This window comes from Cydia amplana, chromosome 15 (genome assembly GCF_948474715.1).
Source record: "Cydia amplana chromosome 15, ilCydAmpl1.1, whole genome shotgun sequence".
Taxonomy (NCBI): Eukaryota; Metazoa; Arthropoda; class Insecta; order Lepidoptera; family Tortricidae; genus Cydia; species Cydia amplana.
Genome location: NC_086083.1, coordinates 11978540 through 11998699, shown reverse-complemented (window position 1 = coordinate 11998699; position 20160 = coordinate 11978540). Strand labels below are relative to the sequence as shown.

General features: G+C 36.8%; 2 protein-coding genes across 2 annotated transcripts in view; both read left to right on the top strand.

Moving 5' to 3' along the window:
• Positions 1-254: 254 nt before the first annotated feature.
• The window catches only part of LOC134654584 (uncharacterized), a 53042-nt gene continuing 33136 nt past the window's right edge, over positions 255-20160 (top strand). The window contains exon 1 of the mRNA XM_063510053.1: positions 255-272. Within this exon, the coding sequence (XP_063366123.1) occupies positions 270-272 (3 nt within the window). The 5' untranslated portion in view covers positions 255-269. The remainder of the gene's footprint in view (positions 273-20160) is intronic.
• Positions 3900-9203, top strand: LOC134654739 (uncharacterized protein K02A2.6-like). The gene is made up of 3 exons (XM_063510210.1): positions 3900-4147; positions 5373-7375; positions 7415-9203. Exons 1-3 carry the CDS (start codon positions 4127-4129, stop codon positions 9201-9203), a joined length of 3813 nt encoding a protein of 1270 aa, XP_063366280.1. The 5' UTR covers positions 3900-4126.

Sequence of the window (20160 nt, the reverse complement as noted above, 5' to 3'; positions counted from 1 at the left end):
ATGGCCGGTTGTCATAACATCAATGCGCACGAGCCAAAATTCGCGCATGCGTACAAACTCGAAGCACATGTATCATGCGTCCCTTTCCTTCTAATGTGTGGTTTTTATTGCCATCCTTTTTCAATGACGGAGGGTCGCATATCGATTGATGTCTCTTTCTGGCATACGTCAGTGTATTTGACAGCACCGGTGCATGTGGTTGCTATGTGCATTTTGTGATTTTACCGTGATTTTGCTACAACTATTTATTTCTACATAATATTCTTGAAATGGTGAGTCATTTTAACATATTATTTAGCATATTTAACAAAGAAAAAATTAACAGCGGGCTAAAACTTGACGAATATCCGTTGTCGTTTTAGTGAATAGAAGTGTTTACAAACAAAGAATTCTGCTTCATAAAGTATATACCGTGATATCGAGGGATTATTAAACTATGCCATGATAAGATATTTATGCAAATTATCTTCTTATCAAATAAAGTTGGCGGGCAGTTCATAGCCTTTGATTGGATCCTTGATTTTGAGTGAGGGTTAGGTACTTTAGGTAGGTACATTATGTTTATCATTTTACACGTCCTTCCACAGTTCATCCGACAATTTTGAGTTTCGGTTGGCTTCGGTGAGTTAAAAAAACGTACGAGTCATGGTGTTATCGAATTATGACAGTTCCGTAACAGACATCTTTTTTTTGGATCCGAAACAAGTGTGCGCATAAGCTCTTGAAGTTGAAACAAGGCACCATATTATGTATAATCTAAGCCCCTGACAGACGATTTTTTTTCTTGCAAAAGACTAAGCAAACCCCGGTTGCATTAATTGAAAATTCGGTTTAGCAAAATTATCTACCGTAGGCAGAATAACGTCAGTGACAGAATAACATCAGGTTAGCATGCACTGTGGGCCCAGAACAGAGCGGTGTGGAGAGCACTGGTGAAGAGTGCCCACAATCGTCACGTCTCTTCTCTTGGCTCCTCTACACGATGGGCCAACGCCGGCCACTCCAAGGGACGCAGCCATGCGGTAGAATGAGATAGCAATATCATTTGCTCCCTCTAACGCAGCCATTCTCAAAGTGTGTTCCGCGGAACCCTAGGGTTCCGCGACACCCCTGCAGGGGTTCCGCAAGAATTTAGAATAATAAAATAAGCATTATTATGCTTATTAATAAAAAAATACACTTCTAAAAACTATTGTTTTATTGTAGGGTTCCATCAAGTATTTCGCTTTCCAAAAGGGTTCCGTAAAAAAAAAAGATTGAGAACCGCTGCTCTAACGCATAAATGCGTCCCTTGGAGTGGCCGGCGTTGGCCCATCGTGTAGAGAAGCCATCTCAGCCATGAGGTTACGACAAGGAAGAAGAAGAAGATTTACCGTAGGCAACCCTAACGTTACGTGCTCTACACTAAACTTATTCCAAATCCTAAATTTAGAATTATACTAAAAAGTTATAGTAGAATTGATTTAATGCTAGTAAAGGCGAAGATGTAATAAAGGAGAATTTAGGATACGTATTGTTTCCAACCCTTCACTACATAATATAAAACAAAGTCGCTTCCCGCTGTCTGTCCCTATGTATGCTGAGATCTTTAAAACTACGCAACGGATTTTGATACGGTTTTTTTAATAGATAGAGTGATTCAAGAGGAAGGTTTATGTATAATTTGTTAACCCGTGCGAAGCCGGGGGTCGCTAGTTTTTCAATGAACTGCAACATTGATATCGAGGTTTGTATATCAGCTATACTAGCTATAGTATCAACAGGGTCCCTGTCCCCTTCTAATGGCCCTTTTTGCTCACGACGCGTCACCACATCACGCTCGTTCCAAATCAAGCCTGTCCATGACCAATCACGAGTGGCGTAGGCAGGTGCATTATAGTTCGGCGTGTGTCGGATCGATATCGGATCGTTCACTTTGGTCATGGTTGGAATCGGACATCACGGTATTGTTCGATACGTATGGATGTTAGGTTAGAAAGTACGAAAAAAAGGTGCGTCACTGATGATTCTAAATAAAATTAGATCACCATCACCATCCACCATTTGGGTAAAAACCCAACGACGTGCCAACGACCATTAAAAAAAGTGTCCACTGCAATGTAAGCGAAGAAAACAGGATACTTTGTACAGAATTTCTATACAGAGTTTTCATTTATTTTGAATGTGTACTATATACACCTATGTACCTATGTTCAGACGATATCATTTTGTGACCTCTTCGTTTTATCTGATGCTAACATTATTTGAGTTGTTGGTTGCTGGTTTTTTTTCTATTCCTTGATAAGCTTCAAAAGTCAGACAGAAGAACTACAGTTTTAATAGTAAGCGTTTTGATATCATTAACTCAAAATATTAAAAAACCGGACTAGTGCGAGTCGGACTCACCGACCGAGGGTTCCGTACTTTAGCATTTGTTGTTATAGCGGCAACAGAAATACACCATCTGTAAAAATTTCAACTGCCTAGCTATCACGGTTCATGAGATACAGCCTGACGGTGACAGAGTGACGGACGGACAGACGGACAGTGGAGTCTTAGTAATATGGTCCCGTGTTTACTTTGGGTACGGAACCCTAAAAAGGGTATAGACCCTAGTCCACGTTAAGAAATGGATAAAAAATCGTGTGAAGGTCATTGCCCTCATAAAATATCGCATGCTTAATCTATCAGGCCAAAGATCCATTAAAGTATGTAAACTGTGTACAAAATTGTCAGTTCGCCGCATCCGGCCCCGGCCCTCCCGACACGCTCGCGCCGTGTTTGTACACATTGCCTGAAAGGTACATGTTTGAAAAGTGAGAGTCGTTTATCGTTTTTATATCGTTCCGTACCCAAAGGGTAAAAACGGGACCCTACTACTAAGACTCCGCTGTCCGTCCGTCCGTCCGTCTGTCACCAGGCTGTATCTCACGAACCGTGATAGCTAGACAGTTGAAATTTTCACAGATGATGTATTTCTGTTGCCGCTATAACAGTAAATACTAAAAACAGAATAAAATAAAGATTTAAGTGGGGCTCCCATACAACAAACGTGATTTTTGACCGAAGTTAAGCAACGTCGGGCGGGGTCAGTAGATACTTGGATGGGTGACCGTTTTTTTGCTTGTTTTGATAATAGCAAAAGTTACAAAGGACCATTATCACTACATAGTATAAAACAAAGTCGCTTCACGCTGTCTGTCCCTATGTATGCTTAGATCTTTAAAACTATATGCAACGGATTTTAATGCGGTGCCGGGGCGGGTCGCTAGTTAACTATAAAACTACCATGAGACCCGAACATTTTCATTGTTTCAGCGGTTTAAGTGTGAAGAGGTAACAGACAGACCGACAGGACAGAGTTACTTTTTCATGCACCTATGTATGAAATTAGTAGGGATGTAAGATGTGTAAGAAAATATTTCTTACTGACTCCATGTCTTTGATAGTATTTGAAACATTTTATTCAAATTTTAATCCCCCTTTTTTACACATGAAACTTGACTAGTACATTATGAACTTACAAAATGCCATCCGTGAAAACTTAAACAAGGAAGCTTTCCTAACACCTGCTTATCACCTTATCACAACATCCAACCCACAAATTAATTCTAAACCTTATCACAAACTGCTAAAGCATAAATTGCCATGCGCGTACGCACATACAATAATTATGACATAAGTGATAATAAACTGTACGCGACGGCACCTGCTCTAATCGCTTTCTTTATTAAAGCATCGTAAATTAAGTTAACTCGACAATGACAAATTAACAAGGGAAGGGAACGAACTAAGAAAGATTCAAGAAAGTATTTCATTATGGCGTGGAGAATAACGCAAGGCAAGTGGTATATCTAAATCAAAAATAAATAAAATTTATCTTAAGATAAATAAATAAATACAAATACAAACTGTAGTGTATGTACAAGTTTAGACGGAGAAGTACTGGTCTCAAACATCATGTCATACACACATCACAGAGGTCCTATACCTGTCTCGGGCATGCATAGCGCGCGTAACGATATTGAGTCTGTGGTGACAGCTCGTGTGGAGCGACTCTCGGAAGCGGGAAGTTAACTTAAGAGTGGGCGCGGCTGTGTATGTTAGCGAGCCAGGATGTAAGGAACACTCAATAGCATATAATACAATGGCGACGAGTCGAAAAACCGTGAGTAATAATCAAATTTAGTGCAAAACAAAGTGTTTTTCGCATATACACTCAGGCGCCGCGCCGAAGCAACCATTAAAAAGGAGGAAGGATAGGTGAATAGATATATTGGACGTTAATTGTGGAGAGATCTGTCCCAAAATACATTAATTTAGTTCATTTCGACATCCTAAAGAATGATGGCATTGATGTACAAGGTTCAAATTTTACTTTCGAATAAGATGAAGTCAAATATTTTTATCAATCTGTCACTAGTGTCACTTTATTACTTTAGTAGTAAATACAGTTCTACCAACTGCTGTGCCGTATTAATTTAAATTGTTGTTATGTTGGCAAACTCTAATTTAACTACACACGCCGTACATCTGTACGAAAACAGTATTGCCAACCGTAGTTTAGGCGCGAGAACAGAGCGTATTGTATCTATGGCTAATGTAAAAGGAAAAAAAAAACTGAAAGATTGCTAACAAACTGTTTACGCCTAAGCTTTTCAGGTGCAAGATCTAAGAAAATATTTGTTATTACTACAAAATATAAGCGGAAGATTGCAGCGATTATAGTACGAAATAACACAAACATATTAACAGTCAGGTAAGTTTTCAAATTATAAGAAAATAATACAATCTTGTGATATGGACATTGACTGAAAGATTAGATCTCGTTTTGAGAAAATGATGACTTTGTCGGATAAGTCGTGACAGGATTGTCTTTGCGGGGACTCTGCCTTGATCACGCAGCGGCATTGTTTGTGAAATGGACCTAGAAATTGTCGGTTAAGTCGTGGTACGGATTGTCTTTGCGGGGACTCTGCCTTGATCACGCAGCGGCATTGTTTGTGAAATGGACCTAGAAATTGTCGGTTAAGTCGTGGTACGGATTGTCTTTGCGGGGACTCTGCCTTGATCACGCGGCGACATGTTTGTGAATGGATCTGAACATTGTCGGCCGAGTCGTGGTACGGATTGTCTTTGCGGGGACTCTGCCTTGATCACGCGGCGACATGGAGTGTAAAATAGACTACTGGTTAAGTCGTGACAAGATTGTCCTCAAGGGGATTCTGCTATGTTCACGCTCTGGTATTGTCAGATTTGTGATTAGACCTCTGGTAGTAAATTAATAATTATGAGTGGAAATATTGTTTAGGGCTTTATATTTGGGATCAACAAATATGTAGGCTCTGAAGACAGAGTCGTGTAACAGGACTAATTAGATCATTTGTTTTTAGGCGATTGCGATGGCACGATATGGGGCCATGGCGCTGACGCTGGACAAGTTTGAATGTGGAGGTGAACCGACTTCCTTGGGAATCCGATGGGAACGTTGGAAGAGGGCACTCCGAATATATATAGATGCAGCTGGCATAGAAAAAAGTGAAAAGAAGAGAGCCAGTCTTCTTCATTTTGGGGGACAAGAATTGCAGGAGATTTTCTACAATATCCCAGATCCAGATATAGAAGATGGAGGACCTAGAAGAGATGTCTTTGAAATTGCATTATCGAAGCTAGACTCTTACTTCTCACCGAAACAAAGTAAAGTGTATGAACGACATTTATTCAGACAATTGAAACAAGAAATTAACGAAAAATTTGAGAAATTTTTAGTACGACTAAGACAGCAGGCAGTCAAGTGCCAATTCCATAATGAGGACGAGAACATAATAGACCAAATTATTGAAAAGGGTTCCTCCAGCGAATTGAGAAAGAAGATTTTACGCGCAGGAGACGACATGACTTTAGAAAAGATAATCATGGAGGCGAATTCTTTGGAAGCCGTTAACAGGCAACTGGAAGATTTTGAAGACAAAGCGGCAAGCAAGGAAGGAGTAAATAGAATAAGTACAAAGCAAAATAATAACAATGTGAAGAAATTTAAAGAACCATGTCAACGATGCGGAAGCCGTTCTCATGTAAAATGCCCGGCAATTGATAAAGAATGTTTTAGATGTAAACGTATAGGCCATTTCCAGCAAATGTGCCGTAAAAGAAAAAATCCTGACGATAGGAGTTTCAACACTAAGAAATTCAAAAGTAATAAAGAATCTCAGGACATTAACCAAATGACTTCACAAGTAACAGAAGAAATACAATATGTCTTCAATATTGACAGTGATGATACTATTGAATGTGAAGTTGGAGGAGTCAAAATAAATATGTTGATTGATTCTGGCTCCAGAAGAAATTTGATAACTGAAGAAACCTGGGTAGAAATGAAAAGTAGTAAAGTCCTGATTTATGACCAAAACAATGATATGGATAAGATATTTGTACCTTATGGGAGTACAACTCCACTACCCTTACAAGGCACATTTAAAGCAAAAATAAGAGCTGGAAATCAAACTCAAGAGGCTACTTTCTATATTATTACTAAGGGCACAAGAGACCTTTTAGGCAGGGATACAGCAAAACAGTTGGGTGTCCTTAAATTAGGCTTACAAATCAACCAAGTCCAAGAAGAAACATTTCCTAAAATAAAAAATGTTGTGATACATATACCCATAGATGATACAGTCCCACCTGTATCACAGCCACTCAGAAGGATTCCTATACCATTGGAAAAGAAAGTTGAAGAAAAGTTAGAAGAACTAATTAAGAGAGATATAATAGAAGAGGTCTCAGGCTCATCTAAATGGGTATCTCCAATCGTACCAATTTTAAAGGAAAATGGAGACCTTCGATTATGCGTAGACATGAGAAGGGCAAATGCTGCCATAATGAGAGAAAATCATCCCTTGCCTACAATGGATAAGTTACTACCCCAAGTACGCGACGCCAAGTACTTTAGCAAGTTGGACATCAGAGATGCTTTTCACCAATTAGAACTACACCCAGATTCCAGACATATAACAACATTCATTACCGGCCAAGGCATGAACAGGTACAAACGTTTGATGTTCGGAATTACCTGCGCCCCGGAGATTTTTCAAAAAACAATAGAGAAACTGTTACTTGGCTGTGAAGGGGTCATAAATTTTATGGATGACATATTGGTTTATGGAAGAGACAAAGAAGAGCATGACGCAAGACTCCAGCAAGTTATATCCGTGTTAAATGATAACAATGTAGTATTAAAACAAGAAAAATGTATAATCGGAGTCACTAAAGTACACTTTTTAGGACATGAACTATCAGCGGAGGGTGTAAGGCCGTTGCAAAAGTATTTATCGGCGATTCAGCAGTTCAGGGCACCTAAAACTGTTGCTGAATTACAGAGCTTCATGGGTTTGGTGAACTACGTTGGCAGGTGGATACCCAACCTGTCAACTGTGACAGAGCCTATGAAAGTACTTCTGCGGAACAGGCCTGGAAAAAATATGAGCCTACAAAATGACTGGGGATGTAAACAAGAAACTGCCTTTGAAACACTGAAACAAGCAATTAGCAAGATACCTACATTAGGCTACTACGATGTCACAAAAAAGACCATTGTGATTGCTGATGCGAGTCCTGTGGGTCTCGGTGCAGTTTTGGTACAAATTAACAACAATGAACCCCGAATTATTGCCTTCGGAAGTAGAACTCTGACTGACTGTGAAAGGAGATACTGCCAGACTGAGAAGGAAGCACTTGCTTTGGTATGGGCAATAGAACATTTCCATATATTTTTATACGGTAAACAATTCGACCTGATAACAGACCACAAGCCATTAGAAGTAATTTTCGGACCTAAGTCAAAACCCTGTGCAAGAATAGAAAGATGGATTCTGCGGCTACAATCATACAAATTTAAAGTCATATACCGACCAGGAAAAAACAATATTGCGGACCCATTGTCTAGACTCAATGACAATAATCTATCTAGCGGTGAGCCAATAGAGCACCATATACAGCAGATAGTAGAGTACATAAGACCTAAGGCTGTTTTGCTAAAAGAAGTGGCAGACCACTCGGAGAAAGATCCGGAAATACAAAAAGTCAAAGCGGGACTGTACCACAACAACTGGGACGAAGAGGTGAAAATATACAAACTATTTCAAACAGAGTTATGTTTTTATGAAGAAGTTCTCTTGAGAGGTACACGTATAGTTATTCCAAAAGATCTTCGAAAGAAAATCCTGGAGGCTGCTCATGAAGGTCATCCAGGAATAGTCGCAATGAAAGCCCGGTTGAGAGCGAAAGTATGGTGGCCTAGGTATGATAAAGAGGCCGAGAAGCTAGTTAAATCTTGTGCCGGATGTACATTGGTATCGGCTCCAAACCCACCTAATCCCTTAAAGCGCCGTGAACTGCCAGATGAAGCGTGGAAAGATGTGGCTATAGATTTGCTTGGCCCGTTACCCAGCGGCGATCATATTCTGGTGATAGTCGACTATTTCAGTAGATACAAAGAAGTCAAAATATGTCGAAAGATAGACAGCTCAGAAATGATAAAGAATCTCACTGAAATTTTCAGTCGTCTTGGAGACCCAGCGACCATCACAGCGGACAATGGACGCCAATTTATATCAGAAGAGTTTAAAATTTTCTGTACAGAAAGAGGGATCATATTACACTCGACTATCCCATATTGGCCACAAATGAATGGAGAAGTCGAGCGTCAGAATAGAGATATTCTAAAGAGACTGCGAATCAGTCAGATAGAGAAAACAGATTGGAAATTAGCCTTGTTGGAATATCTAAGAATGTACAATAGCACACCACATTCTGTCACAGGAAAAACACCCTCAGAATTATTTTTCAGGCGACAATTTAGAGACAAAATTCCCATGATCAGTGACTTGGGTCAAAAAGGAGATATAGATTGGAAAGATAAAGATATTGACATAGAGGTGAGGGATAAAGACAAAGAATTGAAAGAGAAAGGAAAGGAGTATACCGATGAAAAAAGAAAAGCTAAGGAATGTGAATTGGTGCAAGGAGACAAAGTAATAATGAAAAATATGACAAAGGACAATAAACTAAGCACACCATTTGGACCAACAGCTCTGACTGTAGAAAAGGTGACCGGAGGGGACGTAGAGGTCGTCAACGAAGAAACGGGCCAAAGGTATCGTAGGAACGTGGTCCATCTCAAAAGAGTAGATGGAGAGTGGCAGATTAACCTGGTTATAGATTATTGAATTGCTTTCTTGATTTTTTATATGTAACAGTAGTTTTATTCGCATATTTTAATACAGTCTTGATAGTACAGTTGGTTTCATTTTTATTATCTTGAAAGAGGTTTCTGAATTCATAAGGAAGGAGGGATGTAGTGTATGTACAAGTTTAGACGGAGAAGTACTGGTCTCAAACATCATGTCATACACACATCACAGAGGTCCTATACCTGTCTCGGGCATGCATAGCGCGCGTAACGATATTGAGTCTGTGGTGACAGCTCGTGTGGAGCGACTCTCGGAAGCGGGAAGTTAACTTAAGAGTGGGCGCGGCTGTGTATGTTAGCGAGCCAGGATGTAAGGAACACTCAATAGCATATAATACACAAACCATCCCCCGCAGCATGGTGTCGTAGATGCTGGCAGCATTTCCCGCTGTATCGCAATAATTATTCGTTGAGCGAGGCAGCTGCCAGCTCTACGGGTGCCAGATTAGGTATTAGGTAGCTGAATACCAAGTACAGTTCATTTCCCAACACATCCATTTATGAATATAATATAATAGTGATAGTAGTGGTGGGTGATAAGGAATGCTGTTCACTTTGCATGCCTCTAGCCTCTAGAGTCTAGCCTATAATGCATCAAGTGTGCAGCCGGTAAATTATTGATAGGCGTGGGACTTGTTTGGAATATAAACAATATTAAATTAATTATAAATCAACAATTGTAAGTAATAAATCTGGCATCTAGTGGGTTGGGAGGTTAGGTTAAGTTACGTTGGTTACGTATGTATTATTAAATTAAGTTTCACATTTTAGGGAACTCAAATCACAGTCGTGATGTATACGATTTCTAAAACCATATTTTCAAATGAGTATTTGCCAACGCAAGAATTATCTACTTAGGTACCTAGGTTTAAACTAAGTAAATTTAACTACTCATACTGTTTTGAATGTTTCTTTCAATACACGACGTTTTGTATGTTCCTCTCATGTCAAATACACTGAGCTGGTTTAGATACTTTAGATGACTTATTCATGCACCTAAAATCATATCCTTTTTCAGAGATGTATTAATATTGTGCGTACCTACTATTATTTATGGGATATAGGATTAAATATGTATGACATCATAATTAGAAAAACGACAATGCATTGCAAACTAACACGCTGCACATAGGCACATAAACAAAAGAATAAGGAATAATATTAATCATTATTTATCGATCTGCGAACAAAGCTGTGACCCCAACCGGGGCAACCCCAGCACACGTCACTATCAATACGCGCATGCGCCTCGCCGTTGAGGATCGATATTGTCTGCCCCGCGCACATCTGTTGCTCCTGCGCAACGTTTGGCAACCATTGCAGGGCCCTTATTCGACATGTACAACTGTCAGATTTCGCGTCATTTGAAATTCAACTGCTGAAGTTCATTTGAAGTTCATCAAGTGCTGAAGTTCATTTGGTACAAACAATAATTTAACAAAAAACAACTTTGTTTTATTATTACTTTAAGGTTTATAATGGTTTGGTTTGGTTGTCACCTAACTGTGGATTGCTAATGTCAAATTTTGACAAGTAATGATTCCAAAGGTAGACTTGGTTCTCTATGACCTTCGGCACCATCTTGGAGTTTTTGACGTGCGAAAGGGTAATTTATAGCAAAGAGTAAAACTTTTTTTTTTTCAGTACGTAAGTTTACATGAATTAATGACATCTTGTGAGCGATAGACCAACGAATGCGCTGTAGGCGATGCGGCGGCGAGTAGTGGAACTTACGTGACAATTTCCATCAATCAAAAAGGGACTACATTGCTGATGGTCGATAAAGGCTATTAATAATTGAATTTTAACAGCAAGAATGCCTTATTGACAAGCGATCTTTTTGTTGAACCCACACCTACACGTCAAATAATGCTTGCTCCACACATTCTCTTATAAACGCTCAAAATTGTAAAAAAAAATAAACAATTTACTCATCACCTCTCTCAACTCAAGCTGCCTATTTCTAATCCACGTTAACAAACCACAAGTTGTACCTTAACACATTTCGTAAACCATATATTCAGAAAAGTCCGTATTTTATTTCTAAGTGGAACATGAATATAGCTGGTCAAGCAGATCTTGACAGTAAAAAAGGCGCGAAATTCAAATTTTCTATGGGACGATATCCCTTCGCGCCTACATTTTTCAAATTTGCCGCCTTTTCTACTGACAAGATCTGCTTGACCAGCTATAGCTTGTATTACCTTTTTGGCATAAAAATAATCTAAATTAGTCAAAATATTTTGACTAAATATTGCACTAAAGTCTATTTTTTTATTCGGTAGACTGAAATGACAGTTAATAGTATGAAATGACATTTCATGTTCATACTATTAACTGTCATTTCAGTCTACGGAATTAAAAAATAGACTTTACTACTACCTACTATATAGGTACCTACCTTAGTAACTTGGTAACTTTGTGTCACCAACTATTTTGATGCTACCTACAAAGAGCATCAAAATAGTTGGTGACTGACAGGTCAGGCTCCGGTCTTAGTAAGTAATGTAGCCAAATACTGGTAAGTAATATAGTCATAAGACCTACTGTATTTGGCTATATTACTTACCAAGACCTAAAAGTACCTATTGTTTAATATGTATCTACACAGAGATGATTTTTAATTAAAGGAAATTAAATACATATATGTTATTCAACTACAAATAAAAAAATTAGATCTATACTTGGTCAACCAGAACTTGACAGTAGAAAAAGGCGGCAAATTTGAAAAATGTAGTTGTAGGCGCGAAGGGATATCGTCCCATAGAAAATTTGAATTTCGCGCCTTTTTTGACTGACAAGATTTGGTTGACCAGCTATATTTCAGTTTACACATTTTTTTTTCGTTTAATTTTAATAAAACATTAAAGTTTTTAAGCATTAAACTTTATTTAATTTTCTTCACTATAGATTATTTTCTGATATTCAAGTAGGTATGGTGTTTCAGGTTGGTAACAGGAAATAAGAAAACCACGCTGGTGGTCCACATCTGTAAGTTTAAATATGAAACATGATAAAAACACTTAAATTAAAAACTTAATGTCTTCCCAGCTTTGCTCGAAAACATATAAAAACTCAAAAATGCGCGTTTTCCCAGATATAAAACCTAGCTAGATCGATTTTGCGCCCCCGAAAACCCCCATATAGCAAATTTCATCTAAATCGTTAGAGTCGTTCCCGAGATCCCCGAAATATATATACATATAAATAAATAAATAAATATACAAGAATTGCTCGTTTAAAGGTATAAGATATATATTATTAAAAACTTATAAATAAATTATTTGCCCTAAATCGTGGTAGTGACCTACCAAGTGCGGTAGGGTGCCCAGAAAGGCTGCAGGCTGACCGCTTGCCCCGCTGGATAACAATGCTGATCCGCATCATCAGAAGCATATAGATATAAAGCGCTTTGACAGCTCCTCATAGAGGCAACGCGCGCTAGGCCGCACGCCATAAATCTAAGCTAAAGTCTTAAATTCGAGATCATGAACATGAAATATTTGTTCGCTATAATAGTAAAATCATAGGTCTAATACCTATGACTTTAATATTATAGCGAAAAGTTAGCAGGAGACGGCCGTGCCGTGGTCGTGGTAGGTACAGCATGCGTGGACCAGACAAGCAAACCCTGAATTATTTACCTACCTATTTTACTATACCTTTGTTCACCATTGTGTTCACCTATGTATATTTACTCTTCTTTCCAAGATAATCATTTTTTTTTCAAGATGTAACCCGTATAATCGGGCTGTATAATTTGCCTCAATTTTTTTACACAATGTTGTATGTAATTTTAATTCGATAATTAATGATGTTTTACATATTTATCATATACTATTTTTCCAATTTTTCTTGTATATTACGTTGTTTATTTCGATTGACGTGTTTATTATTTTCGTTACTATGACAGCGGTTTTTTTTTGGCATTTAGCCAGTATCATGTCGATATAAAAACACTTTAAAAATGCAACGGAAAGGTTGAGTCCTCCATACAATGACATTATTATAACTCAAACAAGAACCATCCAAAGGGGAATGGGGGAAATTGCGATAGGTATTTGCTTCTCTATCACTCTTGCATATCCGAGCGAAATTTAATGGTGGCACATAACGAAATTGGTTTCGCGGAAGGAAACCGCCTTTATTCATCAATGTTATATTTATTAGGAACAAACGTTGACTGCCGACTGTCCTATATATTACACTACTCTTTGCTGCCGACTTCTAGCGCTGGCGGTACACCGCGAAAATCAGTAAAATGCTGCAAATGGTGTTAAAGGTCTGAAAATCGGTACGATTGATCTTTAGGACATTTGAAACAATTTGACCCGAAGCGCCAACAAATAAAAAATAACGAGAGGAGTTATGACGTCATGTTTCTTTTGTATGAAAAAAAAAAAATTAGAAACCTATCGTGTGTGGTATTCAACGAAAGGGCTTTCTGAGCCAATGCTAAAAATATATCACATCGTTACATTTCAGTCATTTTGTTTAAATTATAATAAAAATAGTTTTCAAAACATACCAAGTTTGGGCTTCTCCAGATACAATCCCGTTAATTTTTTTTTTGTAAAATATACCTCAAATTATCCGTAATATCCTCATATCTAACCGTAATAAAGCAATTTTGAAATTATTTACATTTAATTTTTTTTTTAATTTTTCAATTTTACAAAGTGTAATAATAGCCCTGCCGAATATAATGTCCGAATATTATGTCCGAATTGTTGGTATGTAGAGGGTGTATATGCAATCGACACTGGCTTGACACATTTAATTTGAATACAGAAGCTCAAGTTTGAATGATGTTTAATTCAAACTTGAGAATGTCAATCACTCTACTTCCAAACGCCGTCATGTAATGTTGTGTTTATAAAGTTTATAAATTAAATAATAAATAATGTATTGACAAACTAAAGTGCCTTCCAGTATTTATAATAAACCTCCAAAGACCTCCTGCAACCAATTAAGAGGTTATGGAGCCCACAAGATAAAGTAAAATAAGTAATTTTAGTGTTTCAGGAAAACGATTCAGCTTTCGTACACAAATATTTCAGAAGATAAACCTAGCAACGGAGTTGTTTACAAAATAAGGCTAGCAACCAGACTGACGTTTCAGTAAACCGTACGTAATTTTAAATGATGGAGAATTCGGACTGCCTAAATAAATTGAATTTAAATTCCTCCTATTCTACGTGGCGTAAATTAGCAAAATTATTTCTGGACGCCAAAGGAGTTGGAGAAGACAGCGGAGATAAAGGTAAAGCCGCAAAGGCTAAATATTTTATTTTAAAATCAATAGATGAGAATATCTTACATTATGTTATTAATTGCTCAACTACAAAGGATATCTTCGATAAGTTAGATGTTGTCTTTAATTACAAAGTGGAAAAAGACAGCCACCTAAAGGTAATTGAATTCTACAACTATAAATTCAGCGGAGATATACTTCAGGATATTAGCAAACTTCAAAATATGTGTTTCGAACTACAGTCTACCACAAATAAAATAAATGATGACATGCTTATACAAAAGATTTTAACAATCTTACCAGCTAATTTAAATTTCTTTAGAACTGTATGGGAGGTAACTCCAAAATCTGATCAAACCATACATACTCTCATTGAACGTATTCAAAAAGAACTTAAGCTATTTGATAGTAGTCCCTCAGAAATACATCCACAAACAGAAGAGGCCATGAAAAGTAATGAAAAGAAGTGCTTTAACTGTAATCAACCAGGTCATATTGCGAGATTCTGCTTTAATAAAAAGTGCACCATTTGCAATAAAAGTGGACACACTTCCAGTGAATGTTTTTCTACAAAAATATGCAGGAAATGTAATAGGAAGGGACACATTGAAAGGTTTTGCCGTACGTTCAGCCTGGTGAGTGAACAAATAAAACACACGACTAGTACTAGAGCTATAATTGATTCAGGTGCTTCTTCCCACATGTTTTACAATAATGATATCATAAATTCCACAGAAAATATAAATGTAGATATAAGATGTGCCAATGCAGAGAACCTCGTCGCTCAAGCAATAGGTACAGTCAACACAAATGGTTTTGAACTGGAAGATGTACTATATGTTCCTGCAATTTCTAGAAACCTGATATCTGTAAGTTCAATCACTGATCACGGTGCATCTGTACTCTTCACTGGAAATAAGGTATCTGTAAAGAAACATAATAATATTATTCTTACTGGTTATAAAACTAGAAACGGTCTCTATGAAACAGAATTTTCTGCAAATATCGTTCGAGAGGTATTGTTCTCCGAGAATGTCGATATCTGGCATCGCCGGCTCGGTCACGTATCGGATGTGCCGCGTCTAGCTAAATTGGTAAACGGTATTAAAATTGGGGGGGCAAATCAAGAACATTTTTGCGAAATATGTGTCAAAGCGAAAATGACTAGAAAACCTTTCAAAAACAATAGAATTCAAGCTAAATTCCCTTTGGAAATAATTCATACGGATGTTTGCGGTCCAATAGAAACTCCCACTTGGGATAACAAAAAATATTTTATTACTTTCCTAGATGACTTTACACATTTTTGTGTCGTTTATTTAATTACTTTTAAAAGTGAAGCCTTTGACAAAATAAAACAGTTTGTGACTTTAGCGGAAAATCATTTCAATTCAAAAGTGAAAAAAATAAGATGCGATAATGGACGCGAATACTCGAACAATAATCTAATGTCTTGGTGCAACTCTAAAGGAATAATTCTAGATCTAACAATACCCTACACGCCGCAACTGAATGGAAAAGCGGAGAGACTGAATAGAACCCTGTTAGAAAGAACTAGAGCATTAATATTCGATGGCCGTGTTCCAAACTATCTATGGGGCGAAGCACTTACAACTGCCAGCTTCCTAATAAATAGAAGCCCCACCGAAGGTAAAGACAAAACTCCAGCTGAGATGTGGTTTGGCTTCAAACCAAATGTATCGCATATAAGAAGATTTGGTTCAACAGCCTATTATAAAATAAACTCAGGTGTACGAAAGTTAGAAGTTAGATGTAATAAAGGAATTCTGATTGGCTATATCAGAAATGGTTACAAAATATGGGTGGATGAAACGAAAACAATTGTAAGAGCCAGGGATGTAAGAATAAATGAAGACGAGCAAGGTATATATCTAAATGAAGAAAATGATGAAAGCATTAGAGGTCTTTGGAAGATATTCGAAGAGAATGAAGAGACGGTTAGGGAAGGCACAACACAAAATAAAGAAGTTAATAGACAGGAAGAAAATCAAGGTGGTAGAGTCAACAATAATGAAGGTCGAGAAGGTGAAATGTTAAGAAAAAGAATGAGTAGTAGAAATATGGAGAGTGTTCGAGAAGGCGATATTCATTTGAGAAGATTGAGTAGTGAAACAAATGAAGACGAAACAAATGAAGGTGAAACAATTGAAGGTGAAACAAATGAAGGTGAAACAATTGAAGGTGGAACAATTGAAGGTGGAACAAATGAAGATGAAACAAATGAAGTAGAAACAAATGAATTCGAAACAAATGGCAATGAAACAAATGAAGTTGAAATAAATGAAAGTGAAACAAACCGAGAAGTAGAAGAAGAAGAAATTAATGAAGAATACTATGATGGAAATTAAGAACCTGTTGATACTGAACTAGTTGAAAATCGAGTTGAAAGTAATCGTAATCGAAATAATGATAGTGATAATAATGAAAATAGAAGAGTTCAGCCTGCCAGAGAACGTAGACTACCCGATAGATATAAAGATTATTTAATGAATTATGACACTGAAGCATCGATGTTGACCTACGAGGAGGCAATAGAATCAAAAGAAAAGGACAAATGGAAACAAGCTATAGAAGAAGAAATTAAATCACTTGAAGAAAATAAGACGTGGTCATTTGTGGATGAACAAGAAGCAAAAGGAAGGAAATTAGTTACTAGCAAGTGGATTTTTACTGTCAAGTCTGATGGTAGGTATAAAGCCAGACTAGTTGCAAGGGGCTTTCAACAAAAGTACAAAATAGATTATGATGAGACATATAGTCCGGTAGTCAATACTACTTCTTTAAGAATTCTATTATCAATTGCGGCAGCGAAAGGTCTAAAGATGAAGCAGTTTGATGTGAAAACGGCCTTTTTACATGGAGACTTGAAGGAATGTATATATATGAAGGTGCCTAAAGGCTACAATGACAAAGAAGGCAAAGTATGCAAACTAAACAAGAGCTTGTATGGTTTAAAACAAGCTCCACTAATGTGGAATATCAAGTTTACAGAGTTCTTAACAAAGATGGGTTTTAAACAAATGAAACTTGATCAATGCATCTTTGTCATGGAAGGTGAAAGGAAAATTATCCTTGCAGTATATGTCGATGACGGATTAGTACTCGGAGAAAGAGAAGAAGATCTATTGCATATAATAGATACAATTCAAAAATCCTTCGAACTAAGAATTTTAGATGAAGTAACTAATTATATAGGTTTGGATATAAAGCAAGATAAGAAGGGGATTAAAATTTTTCAGAAGACATATAGTGAGAAAATCATTAAAAAATTTAATCTTGAAAATGCAAAAGAATGTAAATGCCCAACAATTATGATAGAAGAACATCCATCTGTTAAAGTTGATACAAAGTCTCATGAGCTTTACCGCGAGATGATAGGGTCATTGTTATATCTCTCGAATAAAACGCGACCAGACATTAGTTTTCACGTAGGTTATTGTTCGAGGCATCAAAATTCTCCAAATTTAAATGATTTAAACAATGCTAAAACAATTTTGCGATTCCTTAAAGGTTCAGCAGAAAAAGGGATTCACTTTAGTAAAGATGATAAAGTTCTCAGGGGTTATTGTGATTCGGATTTTGCGGGAGATCCAGACACTAGACGCAGCACTTCTGGTTTTGTGATTTGGCTGAATGGTGGACCAGTGGCATGGAGCTCAAGAAAACAATCAGTAGTCGCATTAAGCAGTACAGAAGCAGAATTTATAGCAGCAGCAGAATGTTGTAAGGAACTACTGTTCGTAAGGGATCTGATCTATGAGATAACCAAAGAAAAACTCGAAGTTGAGATGAGAGTGGATAATCAGTCTGCGATTTGGCTTATGAAGAAAGGAATCATGGGAAAAAGAAGCAAACATATAGACGTAAAATACTATTATCTAAAGGAGAAAATCGACGAGAATCAGATTACAGTAAAATACTGTCCAACTGGATCACAGCTGGCTGATATACTAACGAAAAGTTTACCAGCTGTAAAATTTGAAAAATGTCAACGAAGATTAGTGTTTTAGTGATAATGTGAGCTATTGAGTGTAGACAATGTAGTATAAGTGCGGGCTAAAGTGAACGTTAATAATTATTTCGAATAAATGTCGGGGTTTTTCTTTTATATTATATCGTAGTATGTAAGTTTTTTATAGGGTGTGTAAACTTTTATATTATAATACAGAAATATATACTTATTGAAGGAAAACTTGAGGATCAAGGATTCTAGAAACAAAGTGTATTCAAAATTGAGGGGGTGCTTAATAATGATTCACTTAAGGGGGTGTAAGTGTAGAAAGTGTAACTGAATCATTATTTAACCTCATCCACCAAAAAAGAAGAAGAGTAACATTCCCTTTAATAGGTACATTTTACATCGTTTCTGATAAATATCCTTGAGTTTTTTTGTTTCTAAGTCTGTATTTTAATATTTTATAATTGGTATTAGAATTGTTATTAGGTATAGATTATTAGTGATGTTGAAGAGTTGAGTCGGTGAATAAAGGTTTTATTTTATATAATATGATTAGTATGGAAGAATTGAGTGGGAGTATAAAGGAAATATAGAAGAGGATTATTGTTGATGAGTCGAGCAGGAGAATAAAGGATTTATTAAAGAGTGGAAGAATAAAACGTTTATTATAGATAATTTGTGGTGACGTATCGAGTGGAGGAATATTTGAGTACTTATCTTGTTGAATGAGAATTTACTGTAATGTATTTGTTGAATGGGGATTACATGTATGTAATATGTGGGAAATATACAGGCTGATGTAATATGTTGGAAATATACAGGGTGATGTAATATGTTGGAAATATACAGGGTGATGTAATATGAGGGAAATATACAGGATGTGTTATGTTTTTTCTGGTTATTGTACTTATATGAAATTATTTATTGGAATATTGTCTTAACTAAAGAATAGCGCTGTAAATGAATGCTTCAAGCAGAGTCGATTGAGGGGGTGTGTTGGTATGTAGAGGGTGTATATGCAATCGACACTGGCTTGACACATTTAATTTGAATACAGAAGCTCAAGTTTGAATGATGTTTAATTCAAACTTGAGAATGTCAATCACTCTACTTCCAAACGCCGTCATGTAATGTTGTGTTTATAAAGTTTATAAATTAAATAATAAATAATGTATTGACAAACTAAAGTGCCTTCCAGTATTTATAATAAACCTCCAAAGACCTCCTGCAACCAATTAAGACGAATGAATAAATACGAGTAATAATGTCATTCGGGTAAAATAAGAGTATTGAAACTTGGTTTTTCTACTCCCGTACTTTTATTTGTCATTTAAAGGGTCGTGCACACACCTTTAAACCCCCTATAGTTCTTATCTTATAGTTAGCAGTATCTTTTTGGCACTTTTACGATACTTCGTGTAATCACCACTTAAAAAATATTGTATGGAATACATTGTTGCCAACCTAATTTTAATTGTCATTTCTGACAGACGAGTGAACCATAGACATGTTTTGGTTACTGGTACGATTTTTTTTTTTCATCTTTATAGGGCTGTATCTCCTAAACCGTGCGTCGTAGAGCAAAAATAATCAAATTTTCGTTCCCCTTTAAGAAATCCCTAAGTAAGATTTAAAAAACAAAAAAAGAAAAAAAGGAAGAGAAATATTTACAGGGCTGTATCTCCTAAACCGTGCGTCGTA